Source organism: Xiphias gladius, chromosome 8, assembly GCF_016859285.1.
Source record: "Xiphias gladius isolate SHS-SW01 ecotype Sanya breed wild chromosome 8, ASM1685928v1, whole genome shotgun sequence".
In the NCBI taxonomy this organism is placed as follows: domain Eukaryota; kingdom Metazoa; phylum Chordata; class Actinopteri; order Istiophoriformes; family Xiphiidae; genus Xiphias; species Xiphias gladius.
The window spans coordinates 14442632-14465374 of NC_053407.1; the positions used below are offsets into that span (position 1 = coordinate 14442632).

At 41.6% G+C, this 22743-nt stretch overlaps 1 protein-coding gene across 2 annotated transcripts in view; it reads right to left on the reverse strand.

Moving 5' to 3' along the window:
- Window positions 1-12088, reverse strand: part of mafb (v-maf avian musculoaponeurotic fibrosarcoma oncogene homolog b (paralog b)) — a 47821-nt gene extending 35733 nt beyond the window's left edge. For both annotated transcript variants that reach the window (XM_040133034.1, XM_040133033.1), the window contains exons 1-2: window positions 10895-12088; window positions 2262-2331 (exon numbers count right to left, since the gene is read on the reverse strand). In XM_040133034.1, coding sequence (XP_039988968.1) covers window positions 2304-2331; window positions 10895-11871 — 1005 coding nt within the window. In that variant the 5' untranslated portion in view covers window positions 11872-12088 and the 3' untranslated portion in view covers window positions 2262-2303. The remainder of the gene's footprint in view (window positions 1-2261; window positions 2332-10894) is intronic.
- Window positions 12089-22743: the final 10655 nt, after the last annotated feature.

The window sequence follows — 22743 nt, forward strand, 5'->3', positions numbered from 1 at the left end:
GATAACAGGAGGGAAGAAGGAAAAGTGGGGGTTGGGGTGGTGGGAGATAGAAGGGGAGAGATGGTGGAGGCGTGGTGGGTGGGTGGCGGCTCTGAAGCTTCCTCTAATGTGCCCTCTCCACTCCCCTGCCTGTGACCTCAGAGCTCCTGACAGCGAGAAAGTGCTGAAGCACGCAGGTGCCCTAATGCTGCAGCCACACACATGCGAGTGCACAGATTCACGCTCTGCTCACGTACACACACACACACACACACACACACACACACACACACACACACACACACACACACACACACACACACACACACACTCACACACATTGGCAGGTGTCCTACCTTAGCAGCCTGCATTCTTAACTCCTTCACCACTTCCATTCAAAATAATTCAGTACCATCACATCTACAATTGTGCTTCACAATGTCTATTTATAATTACTTAGCAGTAAAAAAAAAATGGACGGTGATGAAGTGCATATCAAATGCAAAACAAGCATGTGCTTCACAATGCTGAGCACATGAGGAAAGTGTGTATACTGTCTGCTGCACAGTATAATTAGCCGATGCTGATACTGTAGTTTCCTCTGTCCAGCCTCTCGACTGTACAGTGTAAAACCTGAGGTGTCCAGAGAGTGTCCTGCCCTTTGTGTGTGTGTGTGTGTGTGTGTGTGTGTGTGTGTGTGTGTGTGTGTGTGTGTGTGTATGTGGGTGTGTGTGTGAGAGAGAGGGGGGTTAGGGTTAGAGAGTTGTATTACAGTGGTGATGAGTCGCCTGGCTGCAAGGCTGATACCTCAGCAGCACCCAGCATTGACCAGGCCTTTAAATAAAGCCTTCGATCCTCCAGCAGGAGAGAAGGTCACCGCCTGCCTCTGGTTACCCTGCCTGTCTGTCTGCATCCACGGCCAGGAGCCCTCCCGCCATCCCTTCCTCCTCACCTCCTCCTGCCTTCTCACCCTTGCGTTCATGTCTGCATTTAAATCCAGGTGCCTTCCTTTCCTCAGTCTCTTGACTCCTCCCCTAAATTTGCCACGATTCCTTCCTCCATGTCTAATCATCTTTATCTCCTCATCCCTTTTCCTCCACTTTCCGACCGGCAACGTGAGAGCACAAAAAACTAGCCCTCGCTTTCCCTTACTCACTCCATCATCCTCTGCCATCCTCTGCAATCCCCACATCCATCCATCTGTGTGACAGCCAGAAATAAAAAATAATGTACAGTGTTTGTCTCCACAGAGAGAGCATAGGGGCTGAAGTAAGTCAGGGGGTTCAGGACAGAGGTCAAAGGTTATGGACCTCATCCCATGAGCTCTGTGCATGTCACACTCCTGTCAATCAAGCAACACTGTCAGAGCCCCAAAACAGAGAACTGCATAACATCGCATTCAATAAATGTTGAGAGAGCGAGAGAGGAAGGAGTTTGGTTGTCATAGAGCTAAATATGAAATGAAAAGAAAAAGCATGTAATAACAAAACTCTCCCAAGAGTCTGCTGTCCCAAATGAGCGCTTCCTTATTAAATTAAATCACTATTAACAAGTGGTTTGTGGTTTGGATTTCACTGAGGAGAAAGATACAACAATCTTCATGTCTTAGGTTTTATACTATCTTTTGTCAGATTTATACAAATATTGAAAATATCAGGATGTATAGGAATACAGATTTAAGGCTCCTGTTTAAATTGTTTGACCCAGTATAGAAAGATTGTATTCAAATTGTTTGAATTAGGAACAGAAAGAAGGTAGCTGAAAAATGCAAATTATAGTTACTATTCATGTTTCTATTTCACTAACAGATATAAAATCAAATATAATCAAAGATTTTAAAGCTTAAAAATTGTGCAGCAATTCTGTCCAGTATTTACAGTGTGCTGTATATTTTATATTGTAGTATATCTCAATTTTTTTGCTTGGATTCAAACCTTCCTTTTGTTTTTAAAATATAAAGTTGACTTTTTTCAGGAATAAACCTGAATCAAAATAAAGGAGATTGGTGCCGAGTCCTTTAGTGTATAAATCCAATATTTTTAAAATGTAAATAAAATAGCTTGGTGTAAACATTATGTTCTGTAACTTCATGAACCTGCAGCAGACATGAAATTTAGATCGCCAGACTTATGCATCTCTAAACTTTTAGATGCAGTTTATATATATTTTTTATTTGACATTATATATATATACATTTATATATTTAACAGTGAAAGTGTATTACATGAATTTGTTTTGAAAAATAAAGGAATGTTAGAGAGTGACTGAACACCGCAGGTTACCTCAGACTCCAGGTTGGCGGGACGGCGGGGTACAGCTTTCTATCACAGATGGAGGAATTTTCTTGACGTCCTACAAAGACAGGAAATGAACTTTAAAACACACTCTGATCCAACAACAGTGAAACCCTGCTGTAGAAATAACACGTTTTGAACATTAACTACCGAAACAGTTTTGTGTCATAAGTGGCCTTGGATTTAAGGAAAGTGACATGCGGTGTTACAAAATGATAGAAGTAGCAATGATCAAATGACAAATTACTGAATGGCTGAGGTTAATGTTAGTCATTTTAGGAGAATATCAATAAAACTTTACCAAATCACTATTTTAGAGCCACTGAATGATCGATCTGGAATTAATATATTAAAAAAGTGAACCAAATTGAATTCACAATATGCTATCAAGCAATTTTGAATTATTATTTAAATTAGGAAGGAGGTATACAATTTAGATAAACAATTTAAACAAACAGATAAACAATTCAGAAACTTCCTATACAAACAGCAGAGCTACAGATTAGCAGAACAGCAGCACTGAACAAAAACAAACAAAAACTGTATTTCAAGCACCTCACTTTCCGAGACCTGGAAACAGATGCACATGCATGTAACCAAACACACACACATGCACATGCACACACCACAGATTATTTCAAAAGCAAAATCAACAAATATCAAAATAATATCTGAAATAAAGTTCCGGTTATACATTATAGTTTGATAGTAAACCATCATTTTAGAATGATCCCATTCTTCATAAAAAATAATCACAATTTAAATGTATTACTTCAAATCATCTTATTAGAATAAGTTTGAATATAATATTTTGAAATCATAATATCCAGCATTAGGTCGGTGAGTTTGTAAGGTCCATATCTGCATATTTACGTAATTTGAGTGTAGGCATGTCTGAGAGGAGGGCATTCCCACACATGTAATGTGAACTTAACATGTGTGAGCATAATACTGTACGAACACATGTCAGGGACGACTGTGGATAAAGAAAACCTGGTTTAAAGACCAAGTGATGAATCATCCTGAAAAACTTTTCACTGGACTTCAGTGAAGAGAAATGAGGCGAAGGAGCGAAAAAGTATATTAATGCCCCCCAATCCATCTTTAAGCAACAATGAGAACCATTCATTTCCCTGTAATCCGATTCACACTGGGGCCAAATGGACTCTGACCCATTCAGCTGCATAGAAGCTCCCAGTGACAGACCCACAGCAGAGAGCAGGCTGCCTTCACCTGAAAAATGTTCTGAAACATCACCATGGACGGACTCCCAGGTGTACCTACACTCTGTTGAGAATTTACATTTCCAGCCCCATAGAAATGATTCTACACAGAATTACACACACACACACCTATAGGTGAACACAAACAGCGAGCTTGATATCACACATGGACACAACCACAGACGAACAGTCACACACGCGCACGTAGGCATGCGTACATACTCCCACTCATACGCACCCTCACTGCACACACACATTTGCACACATGTGTCTACTCTGTGTGCACACACAAGTCAAGCAAGCACACACACTGACACATACACACACACACACACACACACACACACACACACACACACACACACACACAGACACTAGGCTTGATACAGGGGAAGTGAGGTCCACGTGCAGAGGGCTGCTACATGGCAGCAGTATGTGGGGTCAAGGCCTTTCCCAGGTACAAATGAAAGGGAGAGGAGAGACTTTGGAAGAGCTGAACAACACTGTGGGTCACCTTGCCTGGCAAAAAGATCAATGTCTGTTTGACTGGCTGAGAGACACAGAGAGAGAGAGAGAGAGAGAGAGAGAGAGAGAGGCTGACTGCAGTAGAAGGGTAAATAACCTCTTGCTTCATTGGGATGCAGGTAAAACACACAGGGGTCGGGCTCAGCTCCAGCTCCACCCTGCATAAGACAAACGTGTGCATGCGCAGACATAAACCTGCACACACACACACACACACACACACACAAGCACACACACACACACACACACACAGTCGCATAATGCACTCAGTTTTCAAACACCCCCACCACATTTGCTGCGGTCCAAAATACACCACTCCACTGACTCTCTGCCCTGCAACTCAACTCACTGTTGAAAACATCAACACAGCCTCAGTTATGTTTATCTGTGATTCAGAATATTGTGATCACATATAATTAAATCATAATTAGCTTTCATCTATTGCCCTTTAGTTATGCATTCTGAGGAGAGCCTCTTATACAAGCAAATGCAAATCTAGTATTTTAATTTTAACATGCACAAAACATGAGACACATTACATGTGCCTATATGCACATTCTTTTACAGCTGAGAATTTACAGTGATCTCAATTCAACGTAGGACTATAGGACTGGCTGCAGACAATCACATTACCTCCGCTCTGCCCGTGCTTCTATTTACGGGGGGAAAAAAATCACCATGTAAAGCCAAGAAGATACAAACAGAGGCGGTGGAACAAACCTTCCTTACAGCTGCTGAATTCTTAACGCATGCACAGCGGCGACAGGAGGGGACAAGTTAAATTACTAGGGTTTCAAATAAATGACACATAAGTCAGGACACTGGAAGACAGACGGAGAGAGAGAGGGAGAGAAGCTCTGGCATTGCAGGCCTAGATGATGGACGGACCACAGAGGAACATAAATGCAGCTGATTTAAATCACTTTAAATGTAAATGTTTATCGCATGGAGTGATGCTGATGTGGACTGAGAGGAGGAGATTGAAATTGTTTCCTCTTTTGAATGAGAATATGTTTTTAACCCTTTGGGGGGTTTGTCGTGGGGAAGGGAGCTCACACACAGAGGAAAAGAAAATGAACGTACACAAAAAGAAAACAGTTGGGTTACAAAACGAGTTATGTTACATACTGGCTTTTAGTAATATCAAACAAATTCTTTTTTATTCAACAACTGTATACACAGTAGCTTTTGATAAAATGAAACCTTAGCGGATTCTATCCATATTTTTTAGATACTGACACCTTCAGGTAAACGTTCTTTTTCAGTATTGTTTTGAGAAATAAACTGTTTGCTTACTGCTCAAATGATTATAAGAAACATTTCCAAGTATAACAGTTACACATCCAAATAGGGGAACTATTGGCGTGACTTCAACTTTGGTTCAGTAGCTCTTCCATAAATTAATATATCACTATAGTAAAGAAAAAATTAATACAGTCTGGGTTTTTTTTGTTTTTGTTTTTTTTTGCACTTGTGGCCTTTTTAGTTTTCTGTGCTAAGTGAGATATTATTAACATTATTTGATTTACTTACATTTATTTAATTTCCTCTTCATTGACATAAAAAGGTACCAGCATCACCATGGCATTATAAAATGACTAATTCCCATAGACTCAATAAACTCAGTCGAAGCACATATTCCCCCCTTCCATCACAACGTCAAATAAAAGACAGATGCTGTCTAGTTATTTGGCACTCACACAAATAGACACTAAACAGTGTGCACATCCTTAGTCCTATTAATTCTGAGGCATTAAAGCAAAGTACATGATGATGATTCAAATGTCAATACGGATAAATTTCAGAGTGATTTCCCATAGTTGACCGAAAGAGAGAGTCCAATATTGTGACAGCAGACAACTACATTATCTTTAATAACCTAATCATTGGACAAACTGCAAATGATTACTGTGCAGAAGTCAATATACTGGGCCAGAGAATAGAATTACAGTTCATGCTAATAAAATTAATAATGTGGTGTCTGTATACTACATGTGCTCACTTTTCCAGTCTGTGCAAATGAAGGAGAGGAAGCAGAAGACAGATAAAGAAGCAATAAATCTGGTAGAGTGCTGAGAAATGAGGAGGAAGCGCTGAAATGTTGTTTCCTGTGCCTTCTGTCCTCATTCAACACAGGAAGTGAATCAGTGCTACTGGATCCTCCTGCCCCTTGGTGTATCTAGAAGTCAAAACAAACATGCACACACGAGAATAAAGCATCCCGCACAATTTCCACACCCCTGCAATGATCAGCAATTTTCCACTGTATCATTCTTACACATTGAGTAACGGAGCGCAGACACTGGAAACCTGCGAACCGTTCCACAAAGCAGACCTCCTGCCTGTCACATAACGCCGCTGATGTACAAGCAGGTCCCAGGTGAGACTGTCCCGAGCAAAATCCTGAGACTCCCGAGAAAACTCAACTAATCCTAGCTGCCTCACACAAGAAAGAGGTGCCATGAAAGAAGAATAGCATCCCCAGTTCTAGGTTATAACACAAATGTAATTAAACAGCACACTATATTGACCTAATCAGATAGGAAGGCCATAAATTAGTGGACACATGCTCACTAAAAGGCCCTCTCCTCTCAGCTAGGACGCATCTCCGATCGTTTATCATCTGAAAGGAGCAGCAAGGCAGCCAGCATCTCTCTCTCTCCCTCTCTCCCTCTTGCTCTATCTCTGCCTCTCACTCACTTTTAATCACAGAGAAAATCATTCCTCCAGGCATAAGAGGATCGTGCTCTCCCATCTTGACCCTCACTCTGGGCTTTCATGGGAGCCGGGTGACCTCGTGTGTGACACTGCTGTACAGGTGGGAGAGCACAGAGCTAATACAGACTCTGTACAGTCTTTGTCTTCAACTTTGCATTCGAACAAGTTGCCGCTGTGGTGCATTTAAAGTTTCCAGAAGCCACAGACACACACAAACAAATTTGAACAAAAAAAAAAAAAAAAAATACAGCTCCTCTTCATGTACATACACAAAGCAAATGCATCCGCTCAGACTGTCAAAGGTCCTGCAGAAGGAACAGATTATATCCCTCCTCCACACACACCCACACACACACTAATAAACACACAGAACCACACAGAATTTTCCAGCAGCGTGCGTGGTGGTGGCGGTGACCTTGTATGACAGACCCCGTGTAGCTTATATTTCAACCACACTGTCTTTAGGATGCACTGAGATCCCGAGGAGAAGAAACACTCTGCAGGGCCAGACACAGTCCAGAGCGGAGGCAGACTGCGGGCTACCGGTCCCGTCAGTCACCACAAAACTAAATGACTTCGATTGCTCCCCGTGGCTTTTACTCGGTCCTTTCAGCAGTGTCACGTCTGAATTCAAATAAAGGATCTTTACACTGGGGCGAGAGGGGTGGATGAGCACAAAGCCTCGCGTGTCGTAAGGGTAGCAAAAACTGCATTTGGCTAAAAACGTGGAGCATAATTGAGCCTAAACAGAAACGAAGCAATATTTCCTGCCAGCGCAGTATAATCATAGCGTTTACCTGCATGGCAATATTTTCAGATACTGCGGAATTGTTGCAGAAAGTAAGAGTTCGAATAATTACAATTAAACACATTTGTGTGTAATCGTGTATTTGCTTCATCTTGTCCGGATGAAGATTTTTTTTTTTTTTTTTTTTTTTCATGTTTGTCACGTCGAGCTTTGTCTGTGGTCGATTTTTAAATTGAATCTTTTCCTCAGACAGTATTCAACAAGTGGACGTCTACCGAGTAAAAAGTGCAAGTTTACTCTAAAATCAATCATTAACTCATTCTTCTCTAGGACACCTGCAGCACACTTATTGGGCCCTGAGGGAAATTCTAAATTGCGTTAGAAATACTGACGGTTAGAAATACTTGCGGTCTGATTTTCTGCGCGCTTCCAAACAGAGATTTAAGAGGTTTTTTTTTTCCCGTCCTTAATTACGCAACAGGTTAAGGCCCTCCCATTTATTTCCTGAGAAGCAGAACTCATCTAAAGAGAAAGAAAATACGTTGAAATAATTCGCCTTGTATTTTTCAGGGGAAAAAAAAAAAATACAGCTCCTCTTCATGTACATACACAAAGCAAATGCATCCGCTCAGACTGTCAAAGGTCCTGCAGAAGGAACAGATTATATCCCTCCTCCACACACACCCACACACACACTAATAAACACACAGAACCACACAGAATTTTCCAGCAGCGTGCGTGGTGGTGGCGGTGACCTTGTATGACAGACCCCGTGTAGCTTATATTTCAACCACACTGTCTTTAGGATGCACTGAGATCCCGAGGAGAAGAAACACTCTGCAGGGCCAGACACAGTCCAGAGCGGAGGCAGACTGCGGGCTACCGGTCCCGTCAGTCACCACAAAACTAAATGACTTCGATTGCTCCCCGTGGCTTTTACTCGGTCCTTTCAGCAGTGTCACGTCTGAATTCAAATAAAGGATCTTTACACTGGGGCGAGAGGGGTGGATGAGCACAAAGCCTCGCGTGTCGTAAGGGTAGCAAAAACTGCATTTGGCTAAAAACGTGGAGCATAATTGAGCCTAAACAGAAACGAAGCAATATTTCCTGCCAGCGCAGTATAATCATAGCGTTTAGCTGCGTGGCAATATTTTCAGATACTGCGGAATTGTTGCAGAAAGTAAGAGTTCGAATAATTACAATTAAACACATTTGTGTGTAATCGTGTATTTGCTTCATCTTGTCCGGATGAAGATTTTTTTTTTTTTTTTTTTTCATGTTTGTCACGTCGAGCTTTGTCTGTGGTCGATTTTTAAATTGAATCTTTTCCTCAGACAGTATTCAACAAGTGGACGTCTACCGAGTAAAAAGTGCAAGTTTACTCTAAAATCAATCATTAACTCATTCTTCTCTAGGACACCTGCAGCACACTTATTGGGCCCTGAGGGGAAATTTTAAATTGCGTTAGAAATACTGAGCATTGCGGTCTGATTTTCTGCGCGCTTCCAAAGAGAGATTTAAGAGGTTTTTTTTTTCCCGTCCTTAATTACGCAACAGGTTAAGGCCCTCCCATTTATTTCCTGAGAAGCAGAACTCATCTAAAGAGAAAGAAAATACGTTGAAATAATTCGCCTTGTATTTTTCAGGGGAAAAAAAAAAAAAAAAAAAAAGACTGAAAAACGCAAACTGACTCAAGGCATAAAATGACTTATACACATATTAGAGCTGGACTTGATCTTGGAGCTTTTACAATTAAATTCAAAAGCAGACGTTTACGTTACCTCAGTGGCATTTGTAACTGGCGTTTCCTTCTGTTTACATTTCAGTTTAGATCGAGAGAAGATACGACCGAGAGCGTGTGGCATCGCCTCCAAGACACAGTGACAAACAACATGCAAAACTAAAGAGAACAATAAATAATAAACAATTTTCAGGAGAATGTATTTGTTTCCATTCATAGAGGTTTATTGATGAATGGTATATTTATTAAATTCCATTTTTGAGAGTGAACACGATATCTGCCAGTTAACTCTACTGTCCAGACAATGCATTTTACTGTGTCGAAACCCAGGGCATCACAAAAGATGCGTGGCCGCATGGTGCTTTGCTTAATTATTCTACAACACCGGGAGAACATTAAATTTCAATTTCCAGACAGTTCACAGTTTATTTAACCGTATAAGACCCACGGGGTTCTGGGTAAACTTGATTAAGTTCCTCAAATGAAAGGAAAACACATTAACAACGAACCGCAGAAAGAATAGATCATTTGCTGCAACAATTTCGGCGTGACAAAGTAGCCTATTTCTCATTTATTTCAGGACATGCATCATAATCTGCCTCTGTTCATTCCAAACATGTTATCTTCAGCCCCACTTGTTGATCGCAGTAATCTATTTAGTCTTGGCATTAGTCAGGAAAAAGGATAATCATTTCTACTAAATATCCCGATGCTGCTCACTGCTCATAGTACGTTGTCTATCAGTATAAATCAATACTGAGTACAAAGTTGTTTTGTTCCACAGAGTCATTCCCCCCCACAAGGCTGCAAAGCCTATACAATGCTGAGGGCTTCAGGTTCGCGGTGAACTCTTATGAAAGCAGAGTGACGGGTGAATGTGCTTCTCCAAACTTTTTACAAGTAAATCCCGAAAGGTGATGAGGCTGAACAATGCAGTCATGGTATAATACAATCATTATACACAAGCTCACAAAAAAGAGGAAGGGGGGGCCAAAAACACAGTCCGCACATGACCAGCATGCATGGCTTCACAGAACCGGTACAGTCTGTTTGACATCAATTCCCAAACTTCTGTTGTAACTGGCTTTGGATGTTTGTTTGTTTGTTTGTTTGTTTTTTTTCAAATAGCACACATGGATGATATGAATGTGAGATAAGTCATATCCAAATAGACGGACTTTGAGCAAAATGAACCAAAAATAAATTTACATTAAAATAAAGCTTCCCTGCATGAGGATTGCTTAATTAAAAAAAAACAAAAACATGTTTTGGGTAAAGCGAGGAGGATGGGCGAGGCGCAGGATGAGGCTATAAGAGCGGACCTATGTGCTCCAAGATGTTAAGTGTTATTTGTGTCTAAAGAAAATGATCTCGAGTGCCACAGAAGTCCTTTAAAATATTTGTGGACAATGAATTCTTTTTCAGAGTCTTTTATAAAAACCTACCCATGCATCCTTTCAATGTGATAAAACATAAATCGAACAAAATCTTCAACCCTGAAACAAAATACTTCTGAAAAAACTCTTAACTAACGCAGCGTTAACAAAACAACTTCAACACGAGCACGCACAAGCTACTTTTAGCTGTGCGCAAATTAAAAGTTTGATATTTTTTCCTGTTTCTTTGTGAGGGTCGGTTATTAAAACTTTTCAGCGCCGAGACTCACATGAAAAACTCCGGGGATGAGGGGTTGTTGTCGCTGCTGGATCCTCCGTTTTCTCTGAAGCCGGTGCTGATCAGCTTCTCGTATTTCTCCTTGTAGGCGTCCCTCTCCCTGGCCAGCCGGGAGATCTCCTGCTTGAGGTGGTCCACCTGCTGCATGAGTTGCGTCTTCTCTCCCTCCAGGACGTGCCGCTGCTGGACCCGCTTGTACCGGCAGGACTGGGCATAGCCCCTGTTCTTTAGCGTCCTCCTCTTCTGTTTCAGGCGGATCACCTCTTCCTTGCTGACCCCCCGGAGCTGCCGGTTCAATTCCCGCACCGACATGGTCACCAGCTGCTCGTCCGAGAACCGCTCTTCCAAGCGCATGTGCTGGTGGTTTCCCCCCGCGCCGCCACTGGACTGAGACCCGGAGGATGGGTGGTGTGCTCCTGTGTGGTGGTGGTGGTGATGGTGGTGGTGGTGGTGGGGAGCCCCGTTCTGAGCTGCGGCTGCAGCGATAACCGCGGACACCACGGCGGCCGCTGATCCCATCTCCTCCCCGGCCATCGCGCCTCCTGCCCCGGCTGCGCCGCCGAACTGCTGCCCTCTGGCATAGCCATCGAAGGTCTGGAGCTGGTGACTGCTGCTGATCAGCGCCTCTACGGCGTCCTCCGGGCTAAAGCCCAGAGCCTCGGGGTTCAACTGCTGTTGGTACCCGGTCATCCAGTAGAAATCCTCCAAGTGCGCCTTCTGTTCGCTCCCTGATCCCGGACTGGGCGCCGAGAAGCTTGGAGAGGGGGGAACCGAGCTGCAAGGCGTGCTCATCGGGGTGGAAGATAAGGATCCCCCGGCGACCAGGCGGCTGCACTGGCTGATGCTGCGATCGGGCTCCACCGGCTCCTTTTTCACTTCAAACTTCATCAGATCGAAGTCATTAACATATTCCATGGCCAGGGGACTGGTGGGCAGGTCGGAGTTGCTCATTGCCAGCTCTGATGCCATCCTCTTGCTGTTGACAGTCCTCCAAAGGGGGTGAGGAGCACCTGTCAAAGTGGGCTGCTGAGACACGCACTGAGCCAGCTTGATTTCTTTATTTATTTTCTTCAAAACAGGAGAAAAAAGTGGATTTCCTGCCACTAATTGCGCGGCGCAGGTTCGGCTTTAGTGAGTCGATAAGTTTTTTTTTTTCCTTCAGTCTGTGTTGCACAGACGCATTGGAGCAGCGCTGTTTTCCTCCCTCTCTCCCAGCGTGCGGGTGTCTGAGCGCCGCTCTCTCTGTTTCTACCATTTAACACTTCATGGCTCCTTTTAGGATTAGTGCGCCAATTTGAGGAGGTTCACGTACGTGTCCCGGGCAAATAGTTGCCTTGTGGAGAAAGGAAGGAAAAAAAAAAAGAAAAAGAAAAGAAACCTCCACCCGAGGATTGATAGATTTTTTTTCTTTTTTTTTTCTAAGGGATCAGTCAACCGACGAGTTAAAAAGCATTGCTTAGTTTTATAGGCGCCCTGACGTCAGGACTGAAATATGAAATTGACCGAGGCTCAGCCAATGAGCAGCTCAGCCCGGGCACCTAATTAGCATAACAGTATAGAAACCGAAGTTTTCTGAACTGTCCAAGCCCATCAGCAGATTGACACTTGAGACTTAATATTCATCCCTTTGTCACTCTGCGTGAAAAAGAAGGAAAGCAAGCAAGCAAAGGAAAACAGATTCCGAGGATTACACGAAGGTATCCGATGGTAAATGTACACGTCTGCCTCGTTGCAGATTAGCCCCCTCGTCGTAATTTTAACGCTCATTTCACATTTTTCCACCCTAATAATCACGTAAAATATGATTTTAATTTGGATTATCGAGTCAGATCTGTCAACAGACGTATTTGTGCCAGCATTGTGTTTCTTAGTCCTGCTCTCATTTAGGGTTTGGATATAGTCAGAATGTGCACAGGTGCATTTCACGGGTCGTAGCGGCAGCTTTCCAATTGACGAGTCAAACTGATGCCACTTGTCAGACAATAAATACCACGACAGTGTTAGTCTCTCGCCTCAAAACACCACGCCGAGGTTTTTATAACGTTTCAAAAGGCCAGCATGCACCTCGCACGTTTTCCACTGAGCGATAGACAGACGCACCGCATACAACCGCAGAAACAGATTACGACAGATAAAGCGGAGCCTCGTGAGGAGGGTTAAAGTGCTTGAAAGGAGAACGGCACGGGTCCGGTTCAATCACGTTGTTTGGAAACCCAATGTCGCCACCTTTCGGTGTAAAGGACTACTCCATGTGGCACTTGTGAGGGTGTGTGTGTGTGTGTGTGTGTGTGTGTATCCAATTCTCTTGCGGCGCACACATATTTTTCGGCTTTTAGTGGAGGAACGTTTCTTTTTATCAATTTGCTCCAGTTAGAGCCTCATCTGCTAACTCTTCTCAGTCACACTGCTGGGGCTGAGGATTACTTAACAAGGCAAACATTTACACCATGATTGGCAATTACAGACAGAAACATTTGTAATTTGCCATTGTTCAAAAACAGAGGAAGAAACTAAATCTTAAAAAAAAAAAAAAAAAAATCTAAAAAGAGACTATTTAAATTTGACAAAAGTCATGTTTCTTAAGGATTCACTGTCACATTATTTTTTTTTCTAATGGAATAGCCTGTAGCGACAACACCTCCATCTGTGTCCGTCCGGAGTCTACAGTCTCAATCCCATGTAATGATCACAGCAACGGTCTCTCTCTGTCTGGATCCTACAGCACATTCCTCAGGAGTGGTGGCACATAAGAACAAACAATAAGGAGGGCTATACACAGAGGACTGGAGAGTAAATAAGAGCACTCTCCCTGGAACATGTCACACGGGGAAGCTTCAGAAAACTACAAAGCCGCCAGCAGATAATCCAACTCCCTGGTGTCCCAACACAAGTAAATATTCTCTTGGTCCCTGTGACTGTTCATGGGGACTTAACGTTAAACAGGAAGGATAAACATCGTGTTTTATTCATTAGAACACACAACAGAGGCCCCTCTGATGCTTTTGAATACATATTAAACAGATGAGGTGTCCCATCTGATGCTACTATATGTTGTTGCTGCTTTGGTGTAAATTCAGACTAGTAGTAGGATAAAGGAAATGAACTTCAAAGTACAGCAATATATATATATGTATATATATATATTTAAGGTGGTATTGTTTTTTATACATTCATATGTAAGTCTTTTAGCCACAATCATGACATAATGTTTTCTCACTGCATTTTAGTTTGGTGACAGGAAAATTAGTGACATAACTGAGGGAGTAAAAGCAAAATGTCATTTCTTAATCCTGTAAAACTGGCAAAATAACCAAATAATCCTAATAATCCTTCAATAATGTAATAATGTATTGCTACATGGATGTCACTAATAGACACAGATAGCAGTTTAAGTTGTACATGTGTCTGTACAGATCCATATTTGATACAGCAGCAGACAGTAGCTGCTGTTGTGTGAGCCCTGGGTTTGCCAGATCTCTTAAACCAGGATTTATCGGCCTGGGAGTCTCAAGGGTTAACAAGCAGAGTCCAGAGCCAATGCATCAGCTGTGTTACTGAGGGCTGATAGTCCTGTATGCACCTCATTCTGTCTCCCTTTGGAGTTTCACGTAGGCAGCTCACTGCCATGAAGTTTACTACTGTCTTTATTATATTCAGGAGGATTTTTTTTCCCTCAGACTATACAGGGGTCGCACTTAGACATATATCATAAAATAAGCTTATACTGCAGGAGGAGGCCCACTTACACAGTGTTACATTTACAAAGTAGTACAGAGGAAAAGTTAAGAGTATTTGCACACCAGTGTTATATGACAATGACATACTTTTATTTATTAAATCAGAAACCACACCTGCACGGAGAACTAAACTCTTTTGAAGTTCTACATGAAAATACAGTTCTTCCTTTAACTCAAATTGAGGGCATGTTTCCTTACTGTAAGAACGACATAACCCTTAAAAGCCCTAAATACTTGCAAATATTTATTTTGTAAATCCAGAGTCTGTAGTCAAACAACGCCCCGCCCAGTACAGACCGGCTTTTTGTTATTAGTCTGGGCCCCCAAATGTGGAGCCCAGCTACGGTAGGTGTTAATGAGACGATTGTCTGACCTTTCAGAGTTCACCCCAAGGAGAACACTGATGCATCCTGGGTAAAGGATAACCAGTGCTCCCGGACTTCGGTGTGATTTACTGGTACAGTGACTTTACTAATTGTTGCATCTATTAAAAACATCCTCATTACAGTATGAATTATGTGCCACGTTGCAACAGACCTGACTTTTATTTTCAGCATGCTAACCTTTTGTTTGCCTCTGGGGTTCCCTGAAGTTACACACAAACAGATGATGTGCGTGTTGTTTGCTTTGTTACCCACCTTTATAGTAGAAATGTTTTGCTTACAGGCATCTATTCAGTCTGTAATATAAATAACTTGCGGAAATACAATTTAATTGTGACACATGTGGCAGTGTAAACACCATAATATGATCATAATGTATAAAATATTATCACAATGTTCTGACAAAGAAAGGAAATGGAGGATTGAGAGCGCAGAGGAAAAAACTAATTAAAGCTCACTTTATGCATCTGCAAGATATGCATTTTATAACCCCTCTCACACTATTCCAAATCCTAAGTGTGCCAAAAATAGCCAAAGACATTACCATATTTAACAGACAGTAACTTAAATAAAATGACAGAAAGTAAAGGATTTCTGCATTACCGAGATTATGCCTTATAATCATTCATTACATTCCCAATGGGAGGTAGGCTTCATATTCATTCTCAATCCCTGTTTAATGCCATATATTAAACTCTGGTGGCACTCCAAATGGGGGACAACCAGACGAGTGGGCTCAGTGGGCTCATCTGAGACACATTTAATTAGCAGGACAGAAAATGAAATGTTTCGTTGGGTCTTAACTAACTGTTGTATCTTTTGTAATAAAATGAGGAGCTGTGAGAAGCTATTACAAGGAGGAGCATGAAGAACGGCACCACACTTTCCTCTGTCAGTGTTTTATAGGAGGGATAAAAGAATGCATATTAAGATAATAAGCTTCCACATCACAGAAACAAAGTGCCATATTTGCAAAGTGTTTGACAGAGAGAGGCCCAGTCGTTCTCTCTCTCCCACTATCTCACTGTCCTTGTTCCCGAATCCTGTATTAATCAGACTTTTACAACGTTTTCGATTCATTTGCCTGCTCAGGAAGCAGGTAGCAGCTCTCAGTGTGAACTCTCCGTTTATATGTGGACTTGACAAGCGGAAAAACGTCTGCATGGTTAATGGAGGAGAAATGGGACTTCAACAAGTGAGTTTGATCATTACCTTGCATTGTACCTGAACACACACTTACAAACAGAGAAGGAAACGGTGTCTTCAGAGACAAGACATGGGCCTACCAGTGATATGTCGTTATGAAGGACTAAGGTTCCTCTATTGTTGTTGTTGTTTTTCTCACTTATCCAGTTCTGCTGAATAAACTCTACAGTAGCAGTAAGGTCCCAGTCACCACAGTCAATCAAAACCTAAAACTGGAAACGTTATGCAGAGAAAATCACCAGCAAATATCTGATTCAAATGATTGGATACACTTGATTAGAAAACCAGGGTGTGACACTCTCTCTCTTTGGCTCTGTGCCTGCCAGAGGGATGCTTCAACCTGGTAATTGGCCACAATGAGCAGCCTTGCATGTGTCAAACTCTCCTCTTCACATCTGGTTATTGTCTCTCACAGCAGGTGGACATCACAGGCATCGACTGAGCAGTCACATCTGCTCTCTGTCTCTGTGTAACACAGGATGCGCTTCTATTATACTTTAAAAACCAGGAAAACTGCAAGTATAGTTTAAAATATGATCTCTCTCATGACAAACATGATGAAGAGATGTCATTCACACGTCAGTGCAGCCTGTGAATTAATGATTTTCAGGGGCTTTATGAAAACACATAAAGATGTGAAATTGGACGTTGCAATTTTTATGTGAAGCACTGCGACAGGAAGTAATTCATTGTAGTTTCAACATTCCAGGTTCATGAATTTAATCATGTTTACACACACAAACACGCAAAAATTAAGTGTGAATCATATGGTACCCAAGCTCATCTTCTCTCATTAGGCACACACTGCTACATTATCGGCCTCATTAGCTATCCCCACCATGCATCGCCCAGCATGTGGAGGAGCAGGTAGAAGAAGTGAACACTCACAAAACAACAAAAACAATACACGGTAACACAAACTATTTGCATTCCCCCAAAGCTAATGGTTTCTATGGTTGCCATAACTGGGGAAGAAATGTGGATGATTTTAGTTTTTCATGGCTAATGACTGTGATTTTCTATTTTTAGGTTTCTAATATGAACACAGTGTTTGCATACTTGTCTCTCAGCATACACACTGGCATGATGATTCATTGTTATTGATGTGGCCTGTAGAGGTACTGTGCTATACACTCTTTGCAGCGGGATACTGTTAATTATGTCCACATTGTCCACTCTGTGCCGTTATTAATGCTACTCATATACATAAAGAGTTTCCCCATTAGTCAGCGTTGAACTGCGCTGTCATACAGAGAGGAGGTGCGAGGAGTCATCCTCCGCTTTCTGCTCCTTCACCTCTTCCACAGTGTCATCACATTCATCCCATATTTAAACAACAACATAAAATCATACACGCACATATGTACAAATACAGTAGGCCTCTGTTAATAAACTATTCTCGAGTCCACAGCTTTACTCGCCAGGACTGAAACACACTATTTGAACCGGTCACTCAAAAGTTCTCAAGCCAATTTCAGTCTCTTATGATATGTCACAAAAGGTTATTTTAATGCAACTGAAGCAAGCACCTAGTTTAGGAGTAGGGTTAAATTAAGTCAACATAAGTAGTGGCAAAAACTATTAAAACTGTGTATTCGACCATCAATTGACAGAAAATTCATCAACAACAACAATAACAACTGGTTAATCATTTCAGTTATTTATCAAATACCCAACATTCACTGGTTCCAGCTTCTCAAATGTAAGGATTTTCTGAATTTTTCTGTTTTATATCATTGTAAACTGGATATCTGTGGATCTTTGTATTGTTAGTTGTACGAAACCAGCAATGTGAAGATTTATTGGGCCATGTGATGGCCATTTTTCATTATTTTCTACCATTTTCCATTCAACCATAGGCAAATAATTAACTGATAAATTGCAAAAATCAGAGACTGTTTAATTGATAATGAAAATAGATGTTAGTTGCAGCCCTTACCGTTAAAGAATCGTAAGTTATGGTTGAAAAACTTAAAAAAAAAACATAAAATTCATAAGAAATTTGCATTTGTATGATTTACATGTACATATTGTTTATTCATGATGTTGAGTGAGAAGCATAGTCAGAAAAAAACATTTTAAATAAGAAAAAGCCTGACTCACACCAGAATAAATTATAATAACAAACTGTTTTTAGAATGTCATACATAATTTCTATATACTGTATGTAAGTATATGCTTAGTAACGGGAACTACAAACGAGATGAGCACAGGCTTCTCTGGTTCACTCAGTCTCACACACACACACACACAATTCTTTGTATGTTTTTCCAGGCGGCTGAAGGGGGCACTGGCTCTGTGGAGATCAGGGGGCAGTCCTCCCAGACAACAGCGATGTGGTACCACATTACAGAACAGTTCACATGACCTAACCCAGACCTCCTCTGAAGTCCTTCCACACGATCTCATTGTCTGTCGTTTGGAGACACTAAGAGATTCAGCCAAAAGAAAGATGAGGATGTAAACACATCTGCGTACAGTGTGATTTAAAATTATTACAAATGAATGTAAATATTAATTTTAACCTCTGTGTGATAATCCTTTAATTTGTTCCTCAGAAGCTGAGGAATCATTTGCCTATAGCTCTTAGTAAGCAGAGGAGCGTTTGAGTGGGCAGGCAAACTAAAGACAGATCTCTCTGCGTTATTCTGCACTCTGTCAGAGAGGAAGATGCAGAGACAAAACAGCCCACAGGACACCACGGCCTCATAAAACAATCCTTTATATCCCAGCTAGATTGATGCCAGGAGAAAAAAAACACTTCCACTGGGATATTCACTTCTCTGGGGAAGAGTGAGGGAGGAGAATGGAGGAAAAAGAGGTTGATCGTTACTGGACCGAGGGATGAGTGAAGCAAGATGATGAACAGGCTTCATGTAATAGGTGGACTTTTGATTATGGCAATATTGAGTGTGGAAATGAGATGTTTATCAGATGTGGTTTTGAAGGAGAGACAGGAGGAGCGAGGGAGCAGGAGGAGGGCTGGGATAAGCGTTTATCTGGCTGCTAAATGGAGGGTTTGACATGTTGTGTCTGTCTGGAGAACCCAGCGGGACATGTCTCCTCTTCATCTGCTCTCTGCACAAGCTCAAAAACGGTCACAATTAACACCTCGTGGTGATGAGTGGAAACTGTGGGAGCATTTGGAAAATGATATATGCATTTCTAAAAGACAGAGATCCTGAGAGTGACAAGTAATTTTTGGGAAAAAAGGAGGTTATGACAGCAAGAAGGAACAAGATGAAGAAGAGAGGAAAGTATCTTTAAGCTTTTCCTAAAAACGCACAAACAGACTTAGTAAGAGTTAGTCATGGTTCTTTGCGCACTCACAGTAGATTTGGATGCTTACACAGGAGCAGAGACACCCTTCCTGTTGCTTATCCGCTTCCTGAGCCTCAATTTGTATTGAAATCCCTCACAGGCAATTATCCATATGCGAATGGTGTACTTACTCTGAGCTTATATAAGTTTCTTTCTCGGTAAGCCGCACCATTTTCATTTTAAAACTCTGATTACAATTTCAGAGTTTATTCCTATGAGAAAATGGCAAAAATGGGTGCTCATAGTTAACACAGAGCATAAAATCCTGCTGGACCTCTCGTTGGCTTTATAATTTAAAAGATTGAATAATCTTTCCCTGGCATGATGTTGAAAATCCCTTTGCAGGAAGAGAGTCGTGGGCAGCAGCTGGCATCTATGCCGTCAGGAAGACATTTTGTTGAGTAAAGTGTTGGCAGCCAGGAGGTTCACCCCGCCCTCCTCACCCACCTCTCAGGCTGTCAGGAGTGTCATATATCTGGGGGATATCTGAGGGCGAGGGAGATTGCAGCCCAATTACGGGCTGATAACTAATCAATAGGCCGCTTATTCCTACAGCAGGAAGTAAAGGAATGGGCCCCTGGGACGAGCAGTTCAGATTACTCTCCCCTCAACATGGGACAGCCACTAATGATGAGACAGAAAAGAGTGGAGAGGGGCAGACAGAAGGGGAACGTTTAAAAAAAAACAGGGAGGGAGAAGCTGCAATATAGCAAAAGACAGACATTTTACGAAGAGAAAAAAAGATATAGAAAATAGAGTATTCATAAGACAAAGTGCCGTCATATTCAAGGAGGTAGTGTGGGTAGGGTTCTAAACAGAAACTGCAGTTCACAAAATTGTAAATTGTACAGCGTTTCATCCTTTTACTTACTTTAACACCATCCCTACTTCTCTGGTGCTTGTGTTATTTGGCCACACACAAACCATAAAATAAACAAAACAATATATCCTGAATGAGAGTTCAATCCAAACTCCTCTCACAAACCAACTGGACACTGGAGACCTTCATGATATAATGTGTCAAGGTTCAATCAGATTGAATTCCGCACAAAACCAAGGAAGTGGGTCAATTTGCAACTGGAAGCAAATGCTTCTTGCTCCATTCCACATAGAAACAATTTGGAAAATAAATGTTTTTTCCTGAAAAAGAAGACTCAGGTTTCATTGTAGTTACTGTAGCAGTCATGCTAGCTGCAGACTTGGTCCTGGTTTCTGCCTCCAAACGAACCGCCCCTTGATGCTTGAAGGGTCCTCTTTCCATGGAACACAGCAACTATTCGTTCTCATTTCTTTTGACAGGCCATTCGTTTTGTCGCTGCTCTGTCACTGTCGCCCTCATGAAGAAATATGGTAGCAGCCTCTGCCCCTGTCCCCCACACCCTCTGCCCTTAGCTGACAACCTGCCTAGACCCTGGCCAGGCTCCCCTACAGTTAGGTGCATAAGTATTTGGACAGTGACACAATTTTTTAAATTTTGCCTCTGTACAACCCCACAATTCATTTGAAACGAACGAATCAAGATGTAATTGAAGTGTAGACTTTCAGCTTTAATTCAGGGGGTTTAACAAAAATATTGCATGAACCATTTAAGGAATTACAGCCAATTTTATACATAGTCCCTCATTTTGTGAGGCTCAATAGTAATTAGACAATTGACAATTGTTCAGTTTCAGGGCCGGGTGTGGCCTATGTCGACGTTGTTTCATGACAAATTAAGAAGATAAAAGGTCTGGAGTTGATTCCAAGTGTTGAATTTGGATTTGGTAGCTGTTCATGGGAACTCTTAATATGTCGTCTAAGGACATGTTGATGCAAATGAAGGAGGCCATCATTAGGCTGAAAAAACAAAACAAAGCTATCAGACAGATAGCAGAAACTTTAGGAGTGGCCAAATCAACTATTTAGTACATTCTTAAAAAGAAGAAAAGCACTGGCAGGCTCAGCAACACCAAACGGCCTTGTAAGACCAAGGAAATCTAAAGTGGATGATCACAGAATTCTTTCCTTGGTGAAGAACAACAACTCACAACATCTGACCAGGTCAAGAACACTCTCGAGGAGGTAGGCCTATCATTGTAAAAGTCTACAATCAAGAGACGCCTTGATGAATGTAAATATAGAGGCTTTGCCACAAGGGGCAAACCACTGGTTAGAGAAGAAAACATCTACAAAAGCCTGCCCAGTTCTGGAACAAGATTCTTTGGACAGATGAAACCAAGATTAACTTGTACCAGAATGATGGGAAGAGAAGAGTATGGAGAAGAAAAGGAACGGCTCATGATCTAGAGCATACCACGTCATTTTTCAAACATGGTGGAGGTAGTGTTATGGCATAGTGCCAATGGAACTGGATCACTGGTGTTTATTGATGATGTGACTGCTGATAGAAGTAACAGGATGAATTCTGAACTATATAGGGTTATACTACCTGCTCAGATTCAGCCAAATGCTGCAAAACTGATAGGACAGTGCTTTACACTACAGATGGATAATTACCCACAAAATACTGCAAAAGCAACCCAAGAGCTTCTCAAACCAAAGAAATGGAAGATTCTTCAATGGCCAACTGAAGGCGGCAGCAGTAAAGGCCTTGCATAGCATCTCAAGGGAGGAAACTCAGCATTTGGTGATGTCCATGGGTTCCAGAATTCAGGCAGTCATTGACTGCAAAGGATTTTCTTCCAAGTATTAAAAATAATCCTTATATTTATAATTATGTCGGTTTGTTCAATTACTTTTGAGCCTCTGAAAATGAGGGACTATGTATAAAAATGGCTGTAATTTCTAAATGGTTAATGTGATATTTTTGTTAACCCCTTGAGTTAAAGCTGAACTTCACTTCAATCACATCTTGATCGCTTCGTTTCAAATCCACTGTGCTGGTGCACAGAGGCAAAATTATGAAAATTGTGTCACTGTCTAAATACTTATGCACCTATCTGTACATCTTTGGGCCCTCCATCCGAGTACCCTGTCCAACGGCTTTTTTATTAATATTGTGTAAATAATCAACAGTTTCTGGTTTAGACCTTGCCGTTCCAACGTAATCAATCCCAGGCTGGGGAGGGAAATCATGATTTGAGAATTTTTTTGTGTTAAAAAGTTTATGTATGATCTGTCAGCACACAACTGTGATTTTTATAATCAGCCTATAGAAGAGGAGTGGAAATATGGGCATAGTAAGTCTTTAGCTC